The following is a 25,707-nucleotide window of genomic DNA, read 5'->3' as shown; positions in this document are numbered from 1 at the left end:
GTGGGACATTGTAGCCAATGTCATTGAGACCCTCCTCCCCATAGAGGTAGTGACACTAGAGGTGAGTTATTACAACTCATCTGTGTCATCTGTCCTCCCATGTCTGAGAGTGCTGAAGATGCTTCTACAAGAGAAGGACCCAACACACGTGGAACTAAAACATGTAGGCAGGCTAAGAGGGACAGCCTCGCCAAACGTTTTGAGAAGCATGAAGAGAATAAAAATGTTCTTGCATGTCTTTTGGATCCTCGATACAAGAATCATGCTCTCTCTTCTGATGACGTCTTGGCCAAGGCAAAATAATGACTGACAGAAGCAATTCAACAGGACGTTCCTGCCGAAAAGACAAGTCAGGAAGAGCAGTTTTCTAATCTGGAAGAGCAGGATGCTGCAAAAAGAGAAAAATGTCCAAAAAGACAAAAGCTTAATCGTGGTCGAATAGATGCCATGTTCAGTGTTTTATTGGGGTCTCATGCAGAGGATTCTTCTGAATCTGCAATAATGACCCTGGATAATGAACTTCATCTCTATTTAAAGGAACCAGTAATTGACAGAAGTGGTGAACCTCTTCAGTAGTGGAAAGAAAATGAGGCACGCTACAAAAGACTTGCTTCTCATGCTAGAACAGTGTTTCTCAACTCTGGTCCTCAGGGCACACTAACAGGCCAGGTTTGCAAGAAAACTGAACTACATCACAGGTGATATCATTAGCTGCTCAGTGATTGCAGCATTCTAGACTGCATCTCCCCAAGGCAATACTAGCGTGCCCTTAGGACCAGAGTTGAGAAACACTGTGCTAGAAGATACTTTTCTGCTCCTCCTTCCTCGGTACCAAGTCAGTGTGTTTTAAGTGAAGCGGCAGCAATATAGGAAAAAAAAAACAGAAGCCGTTTAACTGGTGAACATGCTGAAATATGCTTTCTGCACTATAATATTGTTCTACTTAACTGGGAGTATTGAAAGTGAGTAGTACTAGTGTCAAGTCCACTGTCTTTTGCACTGCAGCTACTAGATTTAAGCATTGCAGACAGTGAGTGCACTGCTGCAGCAGTTTATGTAAATTTTGTTTTGGGAAGCCTTTAGTTATTTTCCCAGTCTACATTTGTCTATTCTTCTAGGACTCGTTCGTTCACATGATGTTAAACTGATGTACCTGCAAGTGAAAGCTGTGTGGTATTCCTATCAGTTTTCATGCAGGTGTGAAGAATGAGCCTTTAATTGTAAAAATGTTAACATTAAAGTGGTTGTAAACCCACTTTAAAGTCTTTTACCTATAGATAAGCCTATATTAAAGGCTTACCTATAGGTGCTATAAATATCTCCTAAACTTGCACCGTTTAGGAGATATTTACAGTGCATGCAGCCGATGAGGTCATCGGCGCATATGTGCTCTGAAGGAACGACCATCCGTGCCGTTCCTTCAGAGCCCTATGCCGTAACGGCGGCGCATGCGCGGGAGTGATGTAATCACGCATCCGGCCAATCAAATGGCTGGAGGACACGAACAAGGAAGCAGGACGGCCGAACAAGTCTGTCGTCCTGTCGCTGAGCAGGCGACACTGTGGGGGCTTCGTTTTAAGGTAAGTATTTCATAATGAGCTAGTATGCGATGCAAACTAGCTCATTATGCCTTTGTATTTACAGGCTTTTTTTTTTTTCCTCATTTTTTTTTTTTATGAGGATTTACTTCCTCTAACATGGTTAGTACCAGTTTTGTGTCAAAAATTGTCTTTATTTTTTCAAAACTTTAAATGGCTGATACGATACTTTGTGACCAAAATATCGGTATCGGGCCAGGGAAAAAAAAATAAATAAAATATCGGTCTATCCCTACTAAGCGCCCTCGTAGAATGCGCTTTAACAGGGAAAGGAGGAACTGGACCCTGTAAACGATTTGTCCAGTGACTCAGGCAAAGCTTTATCGCTCTGATTTCCAGAATATTGATCGGAAGTCTGGAATCTTCTATTGACCAGGACCCCTGGACATACAGCTTCCCCAGCTAGACAGGCTGGCATCTGTGGTTACCACATTCCAATACAATGGGAGCAAGAACTTGCCCTGGCGTAGTGTCAACGAGCGAAGCCACCATAGAGAAGCAGTCTGTGTTGTGACTCAACCGAATCATAGTGTCCAAGGACTTTGATCTTTGTTCCATTGGACAAGAATTTCCCTTTGTAAGGGTCTCGTGTGGAACTGAGCAAACAAAACTGCCTCAAAAAGGTTGACACCATCAGACCTAAGGCTCGCATGAAAGTCCGCAGAGGAGGACAGATTGCTGGATAACAGCAAACAAATCGCCCCCTGCAACTTTTTCAGATTGTCCGGGGGGGGGGGGTGGGGGTTTGAGAAAAACCCTCCCCGAAGTGGAGTCCAGAGTCAGGCCCAGATAATCCAATTTTGAGGATGATACCAGGACAGATTTTTTGAAATTGATGCTCCAACCGAACTCTTGCAGAGTCTATACAGTCACTGTCAAATCGCACAACAGGGTTGACTGCAAGTCTGCTCTTAAGAGATCATCCAGGTACTCCAGTACCACAATCCCCCATTGTCGCAGTAATGCCAATACCGAAGCCAACACTATTGGTGAAGACCCTGGGGGCGGAGGTGAGACCAAAGGGTAACACCACAAATTGATAACGCTCCTCTCCAACAGTGAAGCGAAGAAAATGCTGGTGTCCAGCGTAAATAGGGATGTGTAGATCTGCATCCTTAAAATCGATGGAGGGCCAAAAAAAAAAAAAAAAAAAAAAAACAATCTCCTTGGTGTAGGGGCGCCACTACCATGCGAACGGACACCAGCCGAAACTTCTGTACCCACACAAAGCGGTTCAGAGCCTTGAGGTCAAGGATTGGACATACTTTTCCTTCTTTCTTGGGCACAGTGAACAGGTTTGAATAGAACCCCTGAAATCTGAGAGGGAATCGGCACAATCACCTCTTGTGACAGCAGAACTTGTACCACCTCTCGTAGATCCCTTAACCAATCTGGAGATGGGCGTAGATTGGACGTGAATAACCTATCCGATGGTCAAAACCAGAATTCGATCTTGTAACTCGATCGGATTAGTAGTCGATTGGATTAGTTCGTGGACCCATTTGTCCTGAATCAAGGAAGTCCACAGTTCCGGAAAGAAGCGAAGACTTCCCCCCCCCCCCCCCATCCCAGATATGGGTGAGGGTGTCCCTTCATGCAGATGGGGGATTTGTCTGCAGGTCTGCATTGGCCTGTTCTCGGCTTACCTGACCATGTGTTCTTGGAACCCCCAGAAGACCTAAATGGCTTAGATCCTTTCTCCTGCGTCCCGAAGGCAAAAAAAGGGCCGCCTGTGTACTGTAAAATAAGGCCCCCGTCTATTACGCGGTAACTTGCCCTTGGTGGATTAAGGAAGAAGAGTACTCTTTGCGCCTGTGAGTCCTTTAACTCATCCAATGAGGAACCAAACGGTCTCCTGTAAAGGGGAGATCTGATAGAGCCTTTTTTGAGGCCTGATCTGCAGATCAGCTTTTTAGCCACACCATGCGTCTAATAGCTACCCCCACCGTGGACACTGTCTACAAGGAGGGGAAAGCTGCAGAGACACAGATCCACAGGGCAGAAGCTCAGCAGCCATGATAAACATGGTCTGCTCACAGGGGGAAGTCAGGACCAGGAAAAATTAACTAGTTACTGTAGGAGATACAAAAGGGGCAATTGACAATTGGACTAATTGGGGTAAAAGGTTAAAAAAAGGAGCAAAATTTTTTTAAAGAATAATATTTTTGCTTGCCATGTTCCTTTAAAGCAGACCTTTCCCCATAGGTCATGCCGATAATCTGAAAATATGCATTATAATGAAGCTAACAGAAACAATTGTATTTAACAACAGCTACAAACCTTTTGTCAAGGGTATAGTATAGTGTGTAACTGAATAAAAAAAAGCAGCACACATCTGTAACACAGTTAGTGAGAGGAAATAACATCTTGTTAATTTTTATCCCATCAGGCTTTTTTTTTTACCTCCATTTCCTCCTCCGAATCAGAAGGTTCCGTGCAAACAGCCAGTGCCAGTCTCTTATCTTTTTCGGTTTGCAGTGCATCATCTGCCATTTTCATTGCTCTAGTTATTTCAGGCCTGGTACTAAAAAACATACCCCCTTTTTGGGCTTCTGCAGCAGAGGAACCTAAAAGTACAAATAAAAAAAAAAAAAAAAAAAGTGTATTTAAAACAAATGATCCACATAGATTTTAACTAAACATTGGAAAGGGTTGGCACGGTCTTTATGGTCTGCTCTTTTAATAAGCCAACTGGCAATAATAAAATATTGATTTAGGTTGCCGTTTGAATGGCAACTATTTTTTATACCACATATAGGTACATTTATATATAAACCTGCTTTCTATGTAGGTCTATACATACATTACCAAGAAACACCTTCAAAATGTACACTGATTATACAAGATAAATACTGGTAAAGAATTTGTTTTCCCCTTTTACAGTACCTTAATTGTTCATACCCCTTGAAAATTTCCACATTTTGTCAAGTTACAACCCAAAACATAAAATGTAATTTATTGGGATTTTATGTGTTAGACCAACACAAAGTGGCACATATTTGTGAAGTTGAAGGAAAATAAATGGTTTAAGATTTTTACAATTAAATATCTGAAAAGTGTGGCGTGCATTTGTATTCAGCCCCCTTTATTCTGATACTTTTAAAAATTCTAGTGGAACCAATTGCCTTCAGAAGTCACCTAATTAGCGAGTCCACCTGTGTGTAATTTAATCTCAGTACAAATACATCTGTTCTGTGAAGCTCTCAGAGGTTTGTTAGCGAACCTTAGCGAACAAACAACACGAAGGCCAAGGAACACACCAGACAGGTCAGGGATAAAGTTGGAGAAGTTTAAAGCAGGGTTAGATTACAAAAAGATATCCAAAGCTTTAAACATCTCACGGAGCACTGTGCAAACCTTACAAGACATGGCCGTCCACCTAAACTGGCAAGGAGAGCATTAATCAGAGAAGCAGCCAAGAGGCCCACGGTAACTCTGGAGGAGCTGCAGAGATGCACAGCTCAGGTGGGAGAATCTGTCCACAGGACAACTATTAGTCGTGCACTCCACAAAGCTGGCCTTTATGGAAGAGTGGCAAGAAGAAAGCCATTGTTGAAAGAAAAAAATAAGAGGTCCCATTTGTAGTTTGCAAGAAGCAATGTGGGTGACACAGCAAACGTGGAAGAAGGTTCTCTGATCAGATGAGACCAAAATTTAACTTTGTGGCAGAAAACTAACACTGCACATCACCCTGAGCATACTATCCCCACTGTGAAACATGGTGGTGGCAGAATCATTTTGTGGGGATGCTTCTCTTCAGCAGGGACAGGGAAGCTTGGTCAGTGTTTATGGGAAGATTGATAGAGCCAAATACAGGGCAATCTTAGAAGAAAGAGTCTGCAAAAGACTCAAGACTGGAGTGGAGCTTCACATTCCAGCAGGGCAACGACCCTAAACATACAGCCATAGCTACAATGGAAAGGTTTTAATCAAAAGCATATTCATGTGTTAGAATGGCCCAGTCAAAGTCCAGACCTAAATCCAATTGAGAATCTTAGCAAAACTTGAAAAATTGTTGTTCACAGACACGCTCTATCCAATCTGACAGAGCTTGAGCTATTTTGTAAAAAAAAAAAAATCATCACTCTTGATGTGCAAAGCTGGTAGAGACATACCCAAAAAGACTTGCAGCGAAAAGTGGTTCTACAAAGTATTGACTCAGAGGGGCTGAATACAAATGCACATTTTGAAAACCATTTAACATTTTCCTTCCACTTCACAATTATGTGCCACTGTGTTGGTCTATCACATAAAATCCCAATAAAATAATACACTGCTCAATAAAATAAAAAGGAACATTGTTTAACCGCTTAAGGACCAGCCGCCGTAGTTTTACTACAGCAGGCGGCCCCTCCTGCGTGAAAGAGGGCTACTCGGCAGCAGGGATGGCGATGCACGGGGCCGGCAGCTGCGATTGCTGCCGGGCACCTGCGATCGCTCTACGCTGAGAGAGCAGAGAGAGAAGTCTGTTGTAAACACAGCTGACCGTTATTCTCTCTGGAATGATTACAGAGCGCCTGTGATCCTTCTATATAGGCTCACAGGTCTCTATGATAATTTCAAAAGCCCATCACCCCCCCCCCCCACAGTTAGAAACGCTTCCCTAGGCTTATATTTAACCCTTTCATCACCCCTAGGTTAACCCATTCCCTTCCAATGTCATTATTACAGTAACAATGCATACTTTTAGCACTGATCACTGTAGTAATGTCACTGGTCCCCCCAAAAGTGTAGGTTGAGAATTATCATTTCCATCAATAATGTGGCATCTTTTCATTCCTAACACATTACCCCAGTCCATACCCTTATAGATATCCAGCATCAGAATTTTCCCCGTTGAGATCTGATGTGTTTTCAAAGTGTTCCTTTAATTTTTTTGAGCAGTGTACATATACACATATTTGGGGGTTATAAGTAATTTTCTAGCAAAAAAAATGGATTTTTGTAAAATCTTACCGTAAAATCCTTTTCTCTTAGCTCATTGACAGACGTAGTCCTCGGTGATACACCACCTTCGGGTTATGTTGCCTCCACAGGAGCAGGACTAGACAGGAAATTAAAAAGCTCTGGCCACACCCCAGGGGCAGTCCCAGAGGGTATATCCTCTCTCTCTCTGCCTCAGCAAATCAGTTATGTGAAAAAGCAGTCTTTAGAGATTTTAACCCAACTCAAAAAAACAGAGGGGCGGGGACTACGTCTGTCAATGAGCTAAGAGAAAAGGATTTTACGGTAAGATTTTACAAAAATCCATTTTTCTCTAGCGCTCATTGACAGACGTAGTCCTCGGTGATACACCACCTTCGGGACGTCCCAGAGCAGTATCACAACTGAGGGGTGGGAAAATGGAAATCAAATCCCAATCTAGAAGGCCCAACCGGTGCCAACTAGAAGTTTACAATGCTCATCCTTAATGATGAGACTCAACAAAAAAAGAGGAAACAATTTTTTTTTTTTTTTTTTTCAAACAGAAAAAAACCCTCGAGGTAGACCACCGGTCTCCTCAAATTGCGGCCTGCAAAACCTTGCGGCCAAATGAGGCATCCGCCGATGCCGTCACATCAATTTTATAGAATTTTGTAAAGGTATGTACTGACGACCAGGTGGCCGCCTTACATACCTGGACCACTGACGCCTGATGGCGAAAGGCCCAGGAAGTACTGAGCGCTCGAGTGGAGTGCGCCCTAACAGGGAACGGAGGACTCTGACCCTTAATAGAATAATCCTGTACCACCGTTTGTCTAATCCATTTGGCAATGGTCGCGGCAGATGCAGGCAAACCCTTTCTGGGGCCATCCGTGATCACAAAAAGTGAATCCGTCTTACGGAAAGATTCCGTAGCTTTCAGGTATACCCTGATTGCCCGAACCACATCTAAGGAATGCAACGCATGTTCCCGATGATGCTTGGGCTGAGGACACAAGGAAGGTAGTACAATCTCCTCATTCAGATGAAAATCTGAAACCACCTTAGGAAGAAAAGATGGCTTAGGATGAAGTACTACCTTATCCCTATGAATCACTAGGTTTTGGGACTGGCATGATAATGCAGCCAGTTCTGACACCCTGCGAGCAGAAGTAATAGCCACCAAGAAGGCCACTTTCTGGGATAAAGTAAGCAAGGGAATCTCCCTGATGTTTTCAAAAGGAGGTTTCTGTAGAACCAACAAAACCAAATTAAGATCCCACGGCGGTAAGGGCGCGCGGACTGGAGGAGCCAGGTGCCGCACCCCCTGGATGAAATTCCGCACCAAGGATTTGGTAGCTAAAGGCTTCTGAAAGAAGATTGCTAATGCTGAAACTTGACCCTTGATGGTGCTCAAGGCTAGCTTCTGCTCAACCCCTTGTTGCAAAAAGGCCAATATTCGAGACACCGAATAGGTACGTGGAGGAAATCCTAAAGATTCGCACCACGCAATATAAGTTTTCCATGTGTGATAATAGACTTTGCTGGAAGTCGCTTTCCTTGCTTTAATAAGGGTAGAAATGACTGAAGCTGACAAACCTCTGTCCTTCAGTACTTGGGTCTCAATGGCCAGGCCATTAAACCCAGCGACTGTAAAGCATGATGGTAAATTGGTCCTTGAGACCATAGACACTCCCTGAGACGAAGTTCCCACGGAACGTCTACGACTAACATGTCCAAGTCAGCCAGGCCGGCTTGAGGAGGCCAGCCTAGAATTTCTAGGACCACTGGCGCTGATTGGATCTGAACCAGGCGTCCCTAGAGGTATCTGGCCCCGACCATCCGAGAAAGTCTGGTCGTTTTCTGTTCTCACACATTTATCAGATACCTGATAGTTATCAGGAAAAGGTGATCTTTTCTGGTTGTACCTCAGGGACCGAAGTCACCCGACTAGAGGCTACTTGGCCTACCTGGTCAACCAGATCCGATTCCTGTGAGGTATCGGGACTAATCTTAGGAAAAGGTAAAGGAAAAGATCTATTCAGGGAACGGTAATTACCGCTTCCTGTAGTACTTAAATGTTGGAAGGGAAGAATCGCACCGGTAGTAGTGGTTGATGCTCGATCTAATGTCCTGAATACCGGTGAAAACGTCCCCCCACCCTGAAACCGGGTGGGGGCGCACCTTCAGGCTGTGTACTCCTTAGCTTCGGGTTTGGCTGGGTTGGTCCTTTGCTTGTCCGACCAGCCCCTCTTGAACCCTCCTGGAGGAGTCTTGCCTTTCCCGCTAGTACCAGCCGGGCGCCCTTTATGGGCGGTAAAGAAAGGTCCTCGCTTGTTGCGAGGTCCCTTAGCTTTAGCAGCCTGTGGCAAAAAAGTGCTCTTGCCCCCAGTGGCATCCTTAATGATTTCATCTAGGTTGGCCCCAAATAGACGATTCCCCTGAAAGGGGAGATTTGTCAAGGTCTTCTTGGAACCTAGGTCAGCTGACCAGCATTTTAACCACAGCACACGTCTGAGGATCACCGCTGTCTTAGATGCATGCCCTAATAAGGGAGTAGTGTCCAAGGCTGCGTCACAGATAAACTGTAGCCCTTGTATAATCTGTTCCATCAAATCAGATGTCTCCTGGGGAATATCTTTTCCCCTAAGATCTAGGCGTACCATTTTCGCCCATTCCGTAAGTGTCTGGGAAACTAGACCAATAACAATTACTGGTCTAAAAGCTGACCCTATCAGAGAGAAGATGGTGCGGGACTCTGCTTCCATCTTTTGATCCACCGGATCCTTAAAGGACGAAGTGTCCTCCACTGGAATAACCGTGGCTTTATTCAGCCTGGAAATAGGCGGATCCACGACTGGTGGTACCGTCCATTTCTTAATGATGGATTCCTCAAACGGATAGCGTCTAGCAATACGCTTGGAAATAGTAAAGGTACGTTTAGAATGCTCCCATTCTCCTTTAATCTGATTACCGAAACATTTAGGTACAGGAAAAGCCTTCATCGTCTTGATGGGCTTATTAGTACCAAAAGGAATCTCTGTTTCAGTTGCCTCTGCCGGTAAAGCCTCAACTGGGATAACAGCCCTTGCAGAGGAACCTGCAACTGCCGTGACCACCTCTGAATCTGAGTCAGAGGTGTCAGATGGTATAGGGGTAGGCGGGGGTCGCTTCCTTGACCCCCGTCCCTGACAGGCCGCCTCCACCCGAGCCACCATAGACTCCAAAATTGCTGTAAATGACTCCATACTCTGTGCACCGGCGGGTCCCGTGGCCCCCTCGAGGGAAACAGGTGGGGGAATATGTGTGGCAGGGTCCATGATAACTCCAGTTACTTCCTGGATAATATAATTCAAAAAAACTTTTCTTTTTTTTTTTTTTTTTTTTTTCGACCCCCAGCGCCACAAAAGCCCCTTAGTGTTACCTGCTAGGGATCCCTATCGATCGAGAGAGAGAGAGATAAACCCCCAGGCTCACCACTTGATGCTCAGAGTTTAACTGCAACAGGTTACAGCGCTGTCTTAACAAACAGGAAGTCTTTTGGCTGGCTGCCCAGGAAGAAAGGAGGCGGCTCCGCCCCTCTGCACGCCTTCCGGCGCCTCCCCCAAGCTCCACGAGGTGTTTGGATCACCTCAAACATGGCCGCCCCCATGCTGGAGACACGAGGCTACGCCAAAATGGCGGCTCGTGCGATCCAGCAAAAAAAATGGCGGCGGCCCGTACTGAATAGCGGTGTGCTGCAGGGCACACAACACTCTCACTGCATGGGGATATGGCGTGGTTGGCGGTACCGGCCCTGGCGGACCACATGGCCGTTCGGGAGGCCTGCTGATAGCTGGAGATCTGATTAGGAAGGCAGTCTACATGTCCGTGGCTTCTGACTGGTAGGTAGCTTATTCTTAACCCATAAGATTCCCAGAATGCCACAGATTACATCTTTAAAACATGTATACAATTAGATTGTTAGCTCCCAAACCAAGCCTCCTGGCTTTTTGCACACATAAAATCACACTCAAAGTAGGAGGATCTGTGTCATGTTGTAGGATAGAAAGGGACTCTATCTTACCATACAGAGAGGGGCCCGCGTTCACCACAAAACCCGTCAGGGGGAAAGGGGGAACATACTACTCACCATACCGGAACCAGGCGGGCACCAACTCCTGACAGTACCCCTCTCCACCGGGGCGGGAGGGCTGTCGACCGATACGGACGCCGTGACTCATGGTCTTTGGCGTTTCAGCGAGACGTTTAACTCGCGTGGACAGTCCTTTAATGGGACTTTGTCGCGGCCGACCCAGCGCGGAGCTATGGCCTGCACGCGCTCGTAGGCTGAACTGGGGTGACCACCGGATCTCAACATCCAGCCCGTCGCCCAGTTCAGCTTTCTTGCTTGAAGATCTCACAGGAACACTGGAGAAAAAAGCTGTCTAAAAAAATCCTTTAAGAAAAAATTCTTGCCAGGACCTAAGATCCCAGCAAGGTATCTAGGTCCTTACTCCTAACTAGACAGAAAATAACTGATTTGCTGAGGCAGAGAGAGAGAGAGAGAGGATATACCCTCTGGGACTGCCCCTGGGGTGTGGCCAGAGCTTTTTAATTTCCTGTCTAGTCCTGCTCCTGTGGAGGCAACATAACCCGAAGGTGGTGTATCACCGAGGACTACGTCTGTCAATGAGCGCTAGAGAAATACTGATTTTACCTTGTAAACAAAAAGTGCCAGAAAAGCCTTGGTCTTCAAGTGGTTAATTTTGCAGATCCTGCATAGGCCGAGTGCGGAAGGAGGTAAACCAGACAAGCTGTGTTCAGCTTCCCTCTGCACCAATAATAATAATCTGGTATGTACAAATTTACCTGTTGCTGCTAGTGTAACCAATATGTGCGACGACAAAAGGGTGGGCTTTAACTCCCGCACACGCATCTCTGGGCGGCACATGTTTCTGAAAATGCACTCACTGGGTGCTCCCAGCACAGAGACCAAGCTGTCAAAGACAGATCTGGGCCCCAACTAACAATCAGCAGCTGGCAAAACCAGCTCTCTAGCTTGGAACCACTGTGATAGCCAATCACATTGGTCACAATTGCCGATCTTTTCCACCCCCCTGGGCGATCAGAACTTAATAAAAGCGATGCTGGGATGGGTGAATAGGGGTTAACATGCCGTTCTCAGGGCACTGCCTGCTGGTCTGCTTATTGACCACCAAGTCCAGCATAACTCAGATTACATGCGCAAGTGTTTATAAATCAAACTCAACATTTAAAAGCTCTTACCTGAGTAATTCTTCACATATTTTACGCCTATCCATCCTCTAGTTGGAGGTTCATCAAAGAACTGCACATGAACATGAAGAGACTTGCCCTTTCCTCTGAAATGTGTGTCTTCCTTGGGGTGGTTGTAAACTAATGACGGCCACCAGGGGTGACCTGCCATCTTGGCCCAAACAAGGTCACCAGGTGAGAAATCGCAAACACTGCAGACAGAAAATATTTTTTATTAACAATATGCAAGGAAAAAATGTCAAACTTTTTATAGCAGAACGCCAAGCATAGAATAAAAAACATAAGCAAAATGCAGTTAGCTAATCATTAAAAGGGGTTGTAAACCTTTTCATATACCCAGTGAAGTGACTGGCGTCAGGTGATACAGAGATTAAACAAATCCTCCAGCATTAGTACCTTTTATCTGTATTTTCTCTTCTCTGCATCCGTTCAAAGTGTTGAATTTACAAAGCTTGTCCAGGAGCTCAGAAAAATGGAGGCAGAGAGCTGAAGCAACATTCTACAGAGCACAGTGAGGATAGCTCAGAGCTGATTGGAGGGACATACACACATCCCCCCCCCCCCTCCACACAGGAACAGAACAGACTGTCAATCAGCTGGAGCCCCTCCCGTCACCATTTATTCTCTTGGTGTCAGGAAAACTTGTCAGAAGTGACTTATGCTGATAGAGGAATGAGGCAGCAGACAAAAGTGACACTTCTATGGAAGAAAAAGGGGGGGGGGGGCAAAGATATGGGACTGTGCAGGCCAGTGAAGAGGAGTGTACAAGGTTTATAATAAAATGAAAACATTTATACAATTAAAAGAACAGATGTGCTATATGCAAAACCATCTATACATTATAAAATCCCCATAGGGTAAAGCATGCGGGTAATAAACCAACAGTGGAGCACTATGAGTGTGGGATTTTCCAATGCTAACGCGTTTGGCTTCATCAGGGCTGTGAATACCACATAGTACTCATCTATGGGGAGACAACCTTTACCATCTTATACAAAAAAAAAAAAAAAATTTAACAGATCTTCCATTAGGATTATTGTCAGGCGCACCTCCAATATCAGCCCCACATGCACATAACTCACAGAAGAAAACTTCAGGAGCGGGCACAACCACCCTCTAATATTGTAAAATCATATTATTAAATTTGGATATAGCCTATAAAATATATGCTATTATTGACAATGGGACACTTACTATGTGGCTACTTTCAGATATGGCTGTCCAAAAGGTAGTAGATTGTCCAATTTTAAGTTGCACAAAGGGGCTCCTAAATTAATATTAGGTTCGCAGGGAGCTTACCTATACAATCAAATATATTTATATGTATTTGCATAGGCACCCTGGGATATATCTTATGATCAAAGCATTAAGCGATAACTTACTACAAACCTATATATACTGTGTAGGTGCAGCCGTATGTTCAATTTGAGGCTCCAGTGTATTTAGAAGTGTAGGGCCTAATAGACCTCGCAAAGGGTACATCCCTAGGCTTCATCAATTAATGAATAGATGCATCCAACTTCAAATATTTGCACACTAGATAAAAGTCATAAGTAAATGGTCATCTCTAAGCTCTATATTGTATTCCATTTAAATATGAAAAAAGCCTCTTCTCACATCTTATCTTCTCATTAGGGTCAAGATGTCTGGTTGTGACTCCAATGACACCAGGCGGAGTCTTAGGTAAACAACCTGCCCCACAAGAAGACCACATTCACAAGGGGGACATGCCTCTGTCCGACAGACCCAGGGAGTGCCGACACATGTGCAGCCGATACCCAGCAGCCATTGCATGCCTCCATAATTACATACAGAGCATCCATATTCCGAACATTTTTTGTACAATAATTGTGACAGAATATGTAAAAACAAGCATTTTGTATACATACCAACATTAGTATTCATTGACTGACAAATATAAGATTAAAGTAAAGCTTTCATGTGTACCAAAAATATAAAAAAATCAGTTTATCTCCTGGATAATGTGGATCTAGTTTATAGGAAAGGCTTATAGCTAAGCATATTGTTAAGGCCGGAGGGGGTGTATTTGTAGCTTGTAGGATATATATCCAACAGGACTCTGTACATGTCACTTTTTTGTCCAGATTTCCCCCTCTTAGGTCTTCGGGAACTATCTCAAGGACTGCAAATTTAATGAGATTTGTCAAAATTGTGTTTATGCCCTACGTGCCCCCCAATTGGGGTATTAATTTAGCCGTTTCTAATGTATGAAATATGGTCAAAAATTATTTTACAAATAGGCCTAATTGTCTTACCCACATAAAATTCCCAACATGAACATAATGTATACCACCCCCCTCGCCTGGCAAGTGATAGGTTGTTTAACCAGCATGTTATTGCCGTTGGGTAACCTGAAGGATGAACCCTCTAGGATCCAAGGGCAAAATTCACATCTACCACATTTGAATAAACCCATACGTTTGCTGATATTTTTATTTCGGTCTACTGTAGTGGCTGACTATCCTGTCACGTAGCGAGGTAGATCGTCTTTATACAATCTCAGGCATGTTGCCCAGGTATTTGTTCAGTATGGGGTCACTCATAAAAAGTCATCAGTTTTTTTCTAGTATTCTCCTAATTTGTGCATGTTGATTAGAGTATGTCGTAATCAGCCTAGTTACTTCTTTTTCATCTTTCTTTTTGTTAAAAAGTAGCTTGTGTCTTTGAATTAGCTTTGTTAAACGCTTTCCCAAGTATGGTTTTAGTATATCCTCTTGTCAGTAAGCTGTTCCGTAATATGTTAGCCTCGCTTTTAAACATCGGAGAAGTTACATTTAAGCCTTAGGTATTGAGAAAAGGGAATACGCTTGATTAGTACTTGTGGGTGGGCACTTTCGGCGCGTAGTATTGTATTTCTCACCGTTGGCTTTCTATAGAGGGTGGTAGGCCAGGGCTCGACAAACCCCAGACACCAGGTCGTATTGGTAACTAGAATTAGCGGCCTGGCGCCTGAGTTAGACTGCAGCAGGTGTCTTGTCACCAGACATCCCAAGTCTCCTACAAGGTGCGGGAGTCTCCCGAATGTGGAATGCGGCTCCCTGGCACCCGCTAAGTGCAGCGCCCGCATGCGGGAGACTCCCGCACCTCGCAGGAAACTTGGGATGTCTGGAGACAGAACAGTGTGTCAGCTGTGAAAGAACGGAACCGATGCTTCTTGTATAGTTCCGGCTCTGTCCTGTCACAGGCGGAGTGATATCAAATGCACTCCACCTGTGAGAGCAGAGATACAGGATGCATTGTCTCTCCATGCTTCCTCCAGCGCTGCTCCTCACAGTCTCCGCCAGCATTTCCCGCCAGGAGTAAGTCACATGTGCTAGGGGTGCAACTAACCCCCAGCACATGATTGTAAATATCCCAGCATGTGCAGTGTTTCTGACTCCTACCACCACCATGACCACTTCAAATCACTGAAGTGGTAATGGTGGTTGGAGTGTTCCTTTGTTTCCTTCTTCTGAGAGATATTAAAGTACATATGGGTCGATTGCCGGGCAACATTAGCCGGTTCATTAAAAACTCATTGCCATTGGGCCCGTGTGTATGGCAGCCGGTCCGAAAGAAGCCGGCCATTCGGCAGGCGCGGAAAAAAACAAACAAAACCGGCTCCTAGATGTCAAGCCCTGCATTAGGCCCTACACTTCTGAATACACTGGAGCCTCAAACATACGGCTGCACCTAGAAAAAAAAATTATATATATATATATATTTTTTTTTTTTTTTTTTTGTAGCAAGTTATCTGCAAGGCTTTGATCATAGTATATAGCCCGTGGTGCCTATGCAAATACATATAAATACATTTGTCATCAACTCTGTATAGGTAAGCTCCCTGTGAACCTGTACTTGGATTTAGGAGCCCTTTTGTCCAATTGGAATAAACACAATCTACTACCTTTGGACAGCCATATCGGAAGTAGCCACATAGTAAGTGCCCCATTGTAAGTGCCCCATTGTAAATAAAAGGATTTTTGACTTACTGTAAAATCAATTTCTCTGATATTCATTGACACAGCACTTGTTGACCGTAGGGTTATACTGCCCCCTACAGGAGTAGGACACTAGTCAGAGGAAAAAAAGCTTGAGCACGCCTATGAAGCAGTCCCTGGGAGTATACTCCCACTCTGCTATAGGTCTTCAGTTTTGTAACTAGCAGTGTCAGAAGAAAAACCCAAATCCATAGAGGGGCGGGTGCTGTGTCCGTTAATAAACATCAGAGAAATGGATTTTACATCAGCCTGCAAAACCTTGCGGCCAAAAGCAGCATCCACAGATACCAAATCATCCACTTTATAAAAACTTTGTGAATGTGTGTACAGATGACCAAAGTGGCCGCCTTGCAAACCTGCATCACTGACGCCTGGTGACGGAAGGCCCAGGAGGCACTAAGCGCCCAAGTAGAGTGCGCCTTGACAGGGAAAGGAGGAACCTGACCCTTAACAGAATAAGCCTGAACCACAGTGTCTGACCCATCTGGAAATGGTCACAGCAGAGGCAGCCAGCCCTTTGCAAGGTCCATCCACAAGGACAAATAGTGAGTCCGACTTCCTAAAAGACTTTGTAGATGCCAGATACACCCTTATTGACTGAATCACATCCAAAGGGTGCAAAGCAACTTCCTTCGGATGCTTAGGCTCGGGACACAGGGGAGGGCAACACAATGTCTTCATTCAGATGAAAATCAGACAACCTTTGGAAGGAATGATGGACATGGACGAAGAACCACCTTATTCCCGTGAACCACCAAGGTGAACGACAAGACAGCGCCACCAGTTCAGACACCCTGCACGAAGTAGTAACGGCCACCAAAAAATCCACCTTCTGAGGACAACGCAAGCAGGGGAATCTCCCTAATATTTTCAAAGAGAAACTTCTGGAGAAAGAACACCAAATTGAGGTACCACGGCGGCAATGGATACCACACTGGGGGAACCAAGCATCTCACGCCCCTCTAGAAAGGTACGCACCAAGGAGTGTGTGTGGCCAACGGATATTAAAAGAAAACCGCCAAGGCCAAGATCTGGCCCTTGATGGTACCCAAGGCCAGGCGCTGCTCAACCCCACATTGGAGGAAAGCCAAGATCCGAGTCACCAAAAAAGGAGGGAGGATGAACTCTGAGGGATTCACACCACGCAATGTACATCTTCCACGTACAATGGTAGATCTTCCCAGAAGTAGATTTTCTGGCTTTTAACAGCCTAGGGATCACAGAGTCAGACAACCCTCTAACCTTCAGCACCTGGCTTTCAACAGCCAAGCAGTCAAAACCAGCGACTGTAAAGCAGGATGGAAGATTGGCCCCTTGGTACAGCAGATCTTACCCGAGAGGAAGGCTCCAAGGAGCAGCGGCGACCAGCCGTACCAGATCGGCGTACCAAGACCGGCGAGGCCAGTCTCGAGCCACTTGGATGACCGGAATCCTTTCTGCCTCAAACCTGCGTAGGAGTCTCGGCAGAAGCTGAAGAGAAGCAAAGGTGTAAATCAAACAATACTGACTCCAAGGAACGGCTAGCGCGCCTGTAGCGTCAGCTAGGAGGATCCCAAGACCGTGCCACAAACCTCTGAACTTTTTTGTTGAGGCTGGAGGCCAACTGAGATAATCCGCTTGCTAAATTTCCACCCCCGGAATGTGTACAGCAGGGAGGGCTGGAACGCATCGTTCTGCCCACCTTAGAATGCCGACTTCTTCCCCAGCTGCCATTACCCTTCTTGTGCCCCCATGGCGATTGACATAGGCCACAGCCATGGTAGTGTGATTGGATTCGTACAGGACACCCCTGGAGACGACATGTCCAATGATCCAGACAAAGTCTGATAGCTCGGAGCTCCAGTACGATTGGTAGCCTGGACTCTTCCAGAGACCAGACCCCCTGTGCACACTCCGTGCCGAGGATGCCTCCCCACCCGGATAGGCTAGCATCCGTGGTGAAAACCGTCTAGTACAGGGGAAGAAATGATTTTCCCAGACGAAGTGCCGGAGAATGAAGCCACCAAACCAGGGACCCTCTCGTACTCCGGCTCAACAGGATCAGATTGTTCAGAGACTGAGGATTCTTGTTCCATTTTACCAGAATGTCCTTTGCAGAGATCTTGTGTGGAACTGAAATCGGAACTGCCACAAAAAAGGTAGACACATCAGGCCCAGCACCAGCATGCAAGTCCTAAGAGACGACCCATCTGCTGGATAGCAGAAGCCAAATTGCCTCCTGCAACTTTTTGAAGTTTCTCCAGAGGAAGAAACACTCTGTCTGAGGACAAATCCAGAGTCAGGCGCAGGTAGTCCTTGTGGACGAAACCAGAGCAGACTTCTGAAGATTCAGAATCCAACCAAACTCCCTCAGCATTTGCAGAGTAATCTCCAAGTTGTCCAACAAGGCAGTCAAAGACTCTGCTCGTAAGAGCAGATCGTCCAGGTACCCTGATCCCCTGCTTACGCAATAAAGCTAGAACCGGGGCCAACACTTTTGTGAAGACCAAAGGGTAACACCACAAATTGATAATGCTCCTCGCCCATGGCAAAACGGAGGAAGCGCTTATGGGCGACACATATTGGGATTTGAAGGTAGGTATCCTTGATGTCGGAGACGAGAAAGTCCCTCTGATGCAAGGATGCTACCACTGTGCGAATAGACTCCATTCGGAACTTCTGTACCTGCACAACGCAGTTTAGCGCCTTGAGGTACAGTATTGCACGCACCTTGCCCTCCTTCCTGGGGACTGTAAACAGGCTTGAGTAAAAACCTTGAAAAAAGTTCTGACTTTCAAACCGGAACAATCACCCCTTGAAGTAACAAGTCTTGCACAGCGCCATAAAGATCCTTTAAGCGATCTGGGAACAGACGCAGGTTGGAAGGGAAGAACCTTTCCAGAGGATATGATCGAAAGTCGGTAGCCGGAGTAAATGACTTTGTGGACTCACTTGTCCTGGATCAGGGAGGTCCACGGATTCAGGAAAACAGCGAAGACATCCTCCCACCCCAGATACGGGTGAGGGCACCCCTTCATGCGGAGGAATGTTTGTCAGAACCCGCCCCTGGTTTGCCTGACCAAGACTTCCTTACCCATGGAAGCCTGAGGAAGAAGAGTACCCTTTCCTCCTGAGGCCTTTGCCAAGAAAGCTCCAAACAGGCGATCCCCACAAATGGAAGATTGGACAAGGCCTTTTTAGAAGCCTGGTCCACAGACCAACATTTCAGCCAGATAATGTGCCACAGGACCACTGCCAAGACAGACAGTCTAGAAAGCAGGGGAGTGGCATCAAAAGAGGCGTCACAGAAACTGTAGCCCTTGGACCAACTGATCCGCCAGCTCCACAAAGGCAGGGGGGAGCTGTTTCTCCAGGTCCCGGCGTAGAATTTTAACCCATTCAGTCATAGCTTGTGACACTAGAGCAATAGAAAATACCAGCCTAAGTGCCGACCCAGCCACAGTGAACATATGGCGGGTCAAGGCCTCCCGACTGCCTACCAGTCGTGTCTGAGAAGACCGGGGACTTCAACTGGAATTACAGTGGGTTCATTTAACCTGGAAACCGGAGAGTCCACTTCAGGAGGTACCGTACATTTTTTTCAAGGAGGGACTCCTCGTAAGGGTACTGCATTGCAAAACACTAGGGATTGCAAAGGTGCGTTTTGGGCACCCCCACTGTTTTGAGACCATACTGTCAAAGGCAGGAAAGGGGAACACCCTCCCTGCTTTTGAGGACCTGTGGGTGCCAAAAGTGACCCGCGTCTCTGCTGCTGCGTTAAGTCGCATCTTCCATATGCAAAGTTTCCTGTACTGATACAATCAGTGCATCCACTAGTGCCTTTTCATGTGCGGCTAGAGGACCAGAGGAATCGTCATTACTATCCTAGCATGCAGGGTGCGTGGACGCAGACACCAAAGGATAACTTGCGTCTGCCGAATCAGACTCCTGATCTGAGGAGACAGAAGTAGCAGGTGAAGGCGGGGGGGGGGGGGGGGGTGCTTTTTGCTGGCCCGTTTGCCCAGGACCAAATTTACTTTGGACACCAAGGATTCCAGGACCGCCGTCAGTGCAGATAGTTGTTGGGCCCTGCAGCCTCAGAGGTTGTCAGGTGGTGAAACATGCTCCATGAACGAAGAGGGGAACCCACAAAAAGTGTAAAACACTGCAAAAGGGACACCCCACCACGCTTTGGCACTACACGGCCCAGCACAGAGCACTACTGCTGCAATAGCAGGAAGAGGGAGAGAAAGCCCCCCAAAAAAAGGTACTCAACACACCGGTCAGGTACTCACAGCCCGAACTATCTGCACACCATGTGGCGATCATGAAGAGTAACATCGACAGAGGCACGCTCCCCCCCCCCCCCCTCTCCAGTGCAGCACCCCATGTAACAAAAAAGGTATGTCTGCCCCAGAGGGGGAGGGAGGGGGTGTGTGGGCAGACGGGGGGCACAGACCGCAATAGACCAAGACGAGGGGGGGCAACGCCAACCTGGAGAGAGGCGAGCCCAGGTTCTCTGATCATCCCAGGGAGGGGCTCATGCCCACTCCAAAACCGCCAGGGGAGAGGAGAGACAGCTACTTACCACACCAGGAACAGAGTGGCAACCGCTGCGGACAGGACACCGCTCCATCGTAATGTAGGTGCGGTAGAGCTGCACGATTAATCGTATGAAAATCACGATCTCGATTCACCCCTCCTGACGATCTAAACCTGACATTTGCTCAATTCTTTGCATAGCTGCATAGCAGAGAGAACAGCTGTGGGAAAAAAAAAAAAAAAAGCCTCCAGGCAAACTGCTATCAGCAAAGTCTCCCAGTAACTATAAACAAAAATGATTACATTGTATCTTTTCCTTCCCTCTGCCAGGGAGAAAGGAAGTTTAACCTCTTAAAGACTGGACCTTTTTCTGACATTTGTTGCTTGCAAGTTAAAATCATTTTTTTTTGCTAGAAAAGTACTTAGAACCCCCAAACATTTTATATATTTTTTTTAGCAGAGACCCTACAGAATAAAATGGCGATTGTTGTAATATTTTATGTCACACTGTATTTGCGCAGCAGTCTTTCAAACGCAATTAATAGACTTTAATGAAAAAAAAAAAAAAAAAACGTAACAGTAAAGTTATCCCAATTTTTTTTGTTACACAGAGAATCGTGATCTTTATTCCAAGCTAAAAAATCGTGATTCTCATTTTGGCCAGAATCGTGCAGCTCTAAGGTGCGGTCGACCAGGAGGAAACACTGCGACTCAGGCCAAAGCCAGTTCGTACGCGCCCTCACAAGATGATTAACTCGCAGGCCAGCCCCCGTTCAGTGGCCAAACTAGAGCGCAGCTGTGGTTTGCACATGCTCGCTGGCCAGACCGGGGGACCGTAATGATCTAGATTATCCAGTACATCGCCTAGTCCGGCACCTAAATGTAGATTATCACAGGAACAAAATAAAGGAGAAAAAAAAATCCATTCAAAAAGAAAAAAAAATTGCCAGGACCAGAGATCCCAGCAAGGAACTAGGTCCTTACTCCTGACTAGGAACAAAAAAAAAAAAAAAAAAAAAACTGAAGACCTACAGCAGAAAGTGGGAGCATACACCAGGGACTGCCCCCATAGGCATGCTCAAGCTTTATTCCCTGCCTAGTGTCCTACTCTTGTAGGGGGCAGTATAACCCTATGGTCAAGAAGATAAAGTGCTGTCTCCGTCAATGAACGAAAGAGAAACACTCATTTGTTTTTTTTAAAGAGGAGCTTAGACTTGAGAGCCAATCCTTTCTCAGGTGGCAGCACTGAAAAGATAGAGGGAAAATCTATTTTTCAAGTTTTCCTGGTACTTGGTTCTCAGTCATAATATGGTACCCACAACACAGGAGAGTCACATGCCATCACACACACATTCCACCACAGGACACTCACCCCAGGGACTGTCTGCAAAAGATACTTTCTTCTATTCACCCTGAGAAAAATCTCCCTACAAAACTAGGACAGCAACACATGAACCAAGTGCCCGCCCTTCACTCACTACAGATAATACTATTATGTGCACAGAACAAAGCAATTGTAAAGACTGCAGACGTCTACAGGAGAGGGTGTATTTGGACATTCAGATTTGACTCATTTAAAACAGGAATATAAGAATTGCAGACTAAAAATAAGTGATAGTAAAAGTTCTGCTAAACCGGCCCAGATTCTAACTATCTATGGCCAGCCTATAGTACACATGGTCAGGGACTAAATAGTCTCATCAGATACAGAAACACCTAAACAATTTGCAAATCACTGTAAAAATCATTCTACTCATACGAGCTATGACAGAAAATATTTAAAGTGGTTCTAAACCTATAGGCTCAGTTCACAAACGGTGCAGGAAACTCAGTGAGTCCTATGTGTTTCCCGCACCGCATGGCAATTAAAATTGAGCAGCATTCAGGTGGGTGTCAATGTTAAGTTAACGACACCCCAAAACAGTAAGCAAAACAGTGCAATTGACAGAAACAGATTGCATTGGCATGAACACCCATGCAATCCGATTCCAGTTCGGGAAGGAAAAAAAATTAAAAAATGGTCCTTCAATTATTTTGTGAGGATGTTTTGGGATTTGAGCCATACAAACGAATAGCTCAAATCGCACTGCACAAACATTGCTTGTGATTTGAATAGGAATGCGGTGCGATTCCTACCTGAACCCGTGCGGTGTCCCGCACCGCTTATATGTGAATTCCTTACATATATCTAGTGAAGTGAAACAGATGAACAAATACTCCTACACAAGTTGTACCTGCTTATCTGAAGTCATTGGTTCAAAGTGTTGAATTTATACAGCTTGTCAGATTTCAGAAAGCAGGGGGCGGAGAGCTGAAGGTACACTATGCAGAGCTCAGGAAAGAGCTCTGAGAGCTGATTGGAGGGGAGACCCCCCCCTCCCCTTCACACAGGAATAGAGCTGAGCCTGTCCATCACATTCACTTTATTGGGACGGCTGGTGATGTGGCAGTGACAAGGTGAGGGATGTGGTGGCGGCAGCAGGTGGGTGGATGCCTGCTAACAGGCTGCCATGATGGATCTGAAATGTCAAGTGCTCCTTAAATGTAAGGACCTATTCTTGCTGGAGTTAGAATCTTTGAAAATATTAAACAAAATGAAGGCTTTCTACTAGAATAATAAGCTGTAAGGTTAGTAAAACAGCCATATTAGAACCGATTCAATCATACAGTTTGTAGTGTACATAGATTTACAAAACAATGGGATAAAGGAATATTCCTGAACTTTGTTTTATCTCATGGTTACTGTGAAATTGTGTGAATGCATCAGTGCATCTCAGCTTGCAGAGCTTGGATTCATTGAATAAGTTTACCAAAAATCTAAAGATTGCAGAATATACAGCCTCATGCTACATATAACTAAGCTCCATTTCGTGCTGAATAAACTAAATTATTAATGTATCTTAAATAGAAAACTATCTTTAGATACATTCTTACTCCAAAATAATTTTATTAAAATAATTTTTTTTTTTTTTTTTTTTTTAAAAGGTCTGATCACAGACTGTGCTGCAGCTCCCTCCCATCACCTTTTTTCTCTTGGTGTCAGGAAAACTTGTCAGGAGCGATTCATGCAGAGGAACGAAGCAGCAGACAGAAATTATACTTTGTGATCTTAATTGAGACATGTACACACTATAGTGGGATATGCCTTATTCATATTTCAGGTCGATGATTTACAACCACTTTAATCACTTAAGGACCGAGCCTATTTTTGACACTTTTTGTTTACAAGTTAAAAATCAGTATTTTTTGCTAGAAAACTACTTGGAACCCCCAAACATTAAAATATATTTTTTTTAGCAAAGACTCTGGAGAATAAAATGGCAGTCATTGCAATATTTTTTGTCACATGGTATTTGCGCAGCGGTCTTTCAAACAGGGCTGTGGAGTCTGAGTCGGAGGAAATTTTGGGTACCTGGAGTCGGAAAACAATGCACCGACTCCTACTAAATTTAGATTGGAATTAAAAAAAAAAAAAAAAGCAAGTTTAAATGTCCCAATTCACAAAAAGTTATAATTAATGACTTAGTATAAAGAAACTTATAATTGAGGAGGCCAAATGTAAAAAGGAAGAACTACAGAAAGTTCTGAAAGGACGTTTTGTCTTCCTTAAAATGGATGCATGCACACGTCACAGAGTCAATTATTTTGCTATTAATGTTAGATTTGTGGATGAAAATAACAGAACAATAACACGGACCCTCAGATTAAGACCCCGTTCACACAGGGGCGACCCGACTTGCTGGGCGCGACATGCACGCCCAGCGACCTCGGCGCGACATGCACGGACTTCATATCATTGAAGTCAATGCAGGTCGCACCAAAGTAGTACAGGACCCTTTTTCTAAGTCGGAGCGACTTGGGTCACTCCTATTAGAACGGTTCCTGTGCTAATCAATGGCAGGCGACCCACCGCGACTTGTCAGGCGACCAAGTCGCGCTAGTGTGAATGGGGTCTAAAGCATACTCAGGCACATCACAACAGTGATTACCTTCAGAAGTTAGTGGAGGGTGTTCTAGAAGATTTTGAAATTACAAAGGAACCAATTTTATGTGTTGTGACAAATAACGCTTCTAACATGTTGAGCACAATTGAGAAGATGAAAGCAGATGAAGGTTAACAAACAGATATTAGAGAGAGAAGTTTTTAACAACCCCCTATTTCCCCCTGGACTAAATATCAAAGCCTTCTATTGGTGGCTTAACAAGGGCCTATTTCGCATTGGACACTTCTTTAACGCCATGGGGCCCCTTTCTTTCCCACACTTTGTCAATTTCCTCAAAATGCCCCTCACTGAGAGATATTGCCACTCCCAGATATCACATTTCCTCCACTCCATATGGGACGATAAACCTGACCCTCCACAAATCACTCTTTATGAACGCTGGTGCTCGAAAGCCAGAGACCCAAGGGGAGGGATTTCCCTCATGTATTCAACAGCGATGTCAAACCTGCATATGCGCTAGTCTGGGAGAGGGACCTGGACGACTGGGGTTTTCGCCTTCAACGCTCCTTTACAGGTATACTGAATGTTTCTCTCATCGAAGCGAATGTTAAATTGCTCACCAGATGGTACCTGGTCCCTACCCGCATTGCGGCCATGTTTCCAAACGCCTCTCCACAGTGCTTTAGGGGCTGCGGTTCATCTGGTGACCACTTGCATACTTGGTGGGCCTGCCCCAAGATTAGGCTATTCTGCAATAAATTATTCCAGATCATTTGTAAAGTACTTGATCACCCCATCGCTCAGTCCCCACAAATTGCACTTCTCAACGTCAAGGTCCCTAAACTCTCTAAACCTGCTCAGAAACTCCTCCATTTTATGCTCCTGGGAGTCAAACTCACCATAGCCAGAGCATGGAAAACACCCAGGGTGTCCATCAGGGAAACCAAACTTAAGATCTCATGGATCATGTCACAGGAAAAAAATCTCTGGTATTATCAATAATAATGTGGTTAAATTTGAGACCATCTGGGAACCCTGGGCTAAATATGTACAGGTTTCTATTTGATCTGGCCGCCAGACCCTCTTTTTTCCTCTTTTCTCTCATCTCAGCTAACGTCTTGAGCCTTCCAGTCTATCCTACCTTACTCCCCCCCCCCCCACCCTTCTTTGCCGTCCTACCACTCTTGGGGGGCTTTCTCTGGAAGGGGAATGTGCTGGACCCATATGTCTCGCCACCCATTGGGGGCATGATGTCCCCTCATACTTCCCCTCCTGGAGATACCCTTCGCCTTACCTCTTATATTGCCTGTGGTTTATTCTTGGGCTTTGCATCCCTCTATATGGGGACTCAACCCTCTGCATCCTGTTTCAGCTCCCATAGCGTGTTGGGGGTGGATCTTTGGACTACCCTCTTTGACCTCAACACAGTCGGTTAATGGATATGCCCCCCCTCGAATGTTCGTA

At 45.3% G+C, this 25,707-nt stretch overlaps 1 protein-coding gene across 1 annotated transcript in view; it reads right to left on the bottom strand.

Annotated features, from left to right (window-relative positions):
* The window catches only part of MSH6 (mutS homolog 6), a 68,352-nt gene that overhangs the window by 26,605 nt on the left and 16,040 nt on the right, over positions 1–25,707 (bottom strand). Inside the window, exons 2-3 of the mRNA XM_082251369.1 lie at positions 11,769–11,968; positions 4,002–4,165 (exon numbers count right to left, since the gene is read on the bottom strand). Of these exons, the coding sequence (XP_082107495.1) occupies positions 4,002–4,165; positions 11,769–11,968 (364 nt within the window). The remainder of the gene's footprint in view (positions 1–4,001; positions 4,166–11,768; positions 11,969–25,707) is intronic.

The sequence above is a fragment of the Pelophylax lessonae genome, assembly GCF_965119305.1.
Source record: "Pelophylax lessonae genome assembly, chromosome: 3".
Classification (NCBI taxonomy): domain Eukaryota; kingdom Metazoa; phylum Chordata; class Amphibia; order Anura; family Ranidae; genus Pelophylax; species Pelophylax lessonae.
The sequence above is the reverse complement of the archived record's forward strand: the minus strand, read 5'-3'. Positions and strand labels throughout refer to the sequence as shown.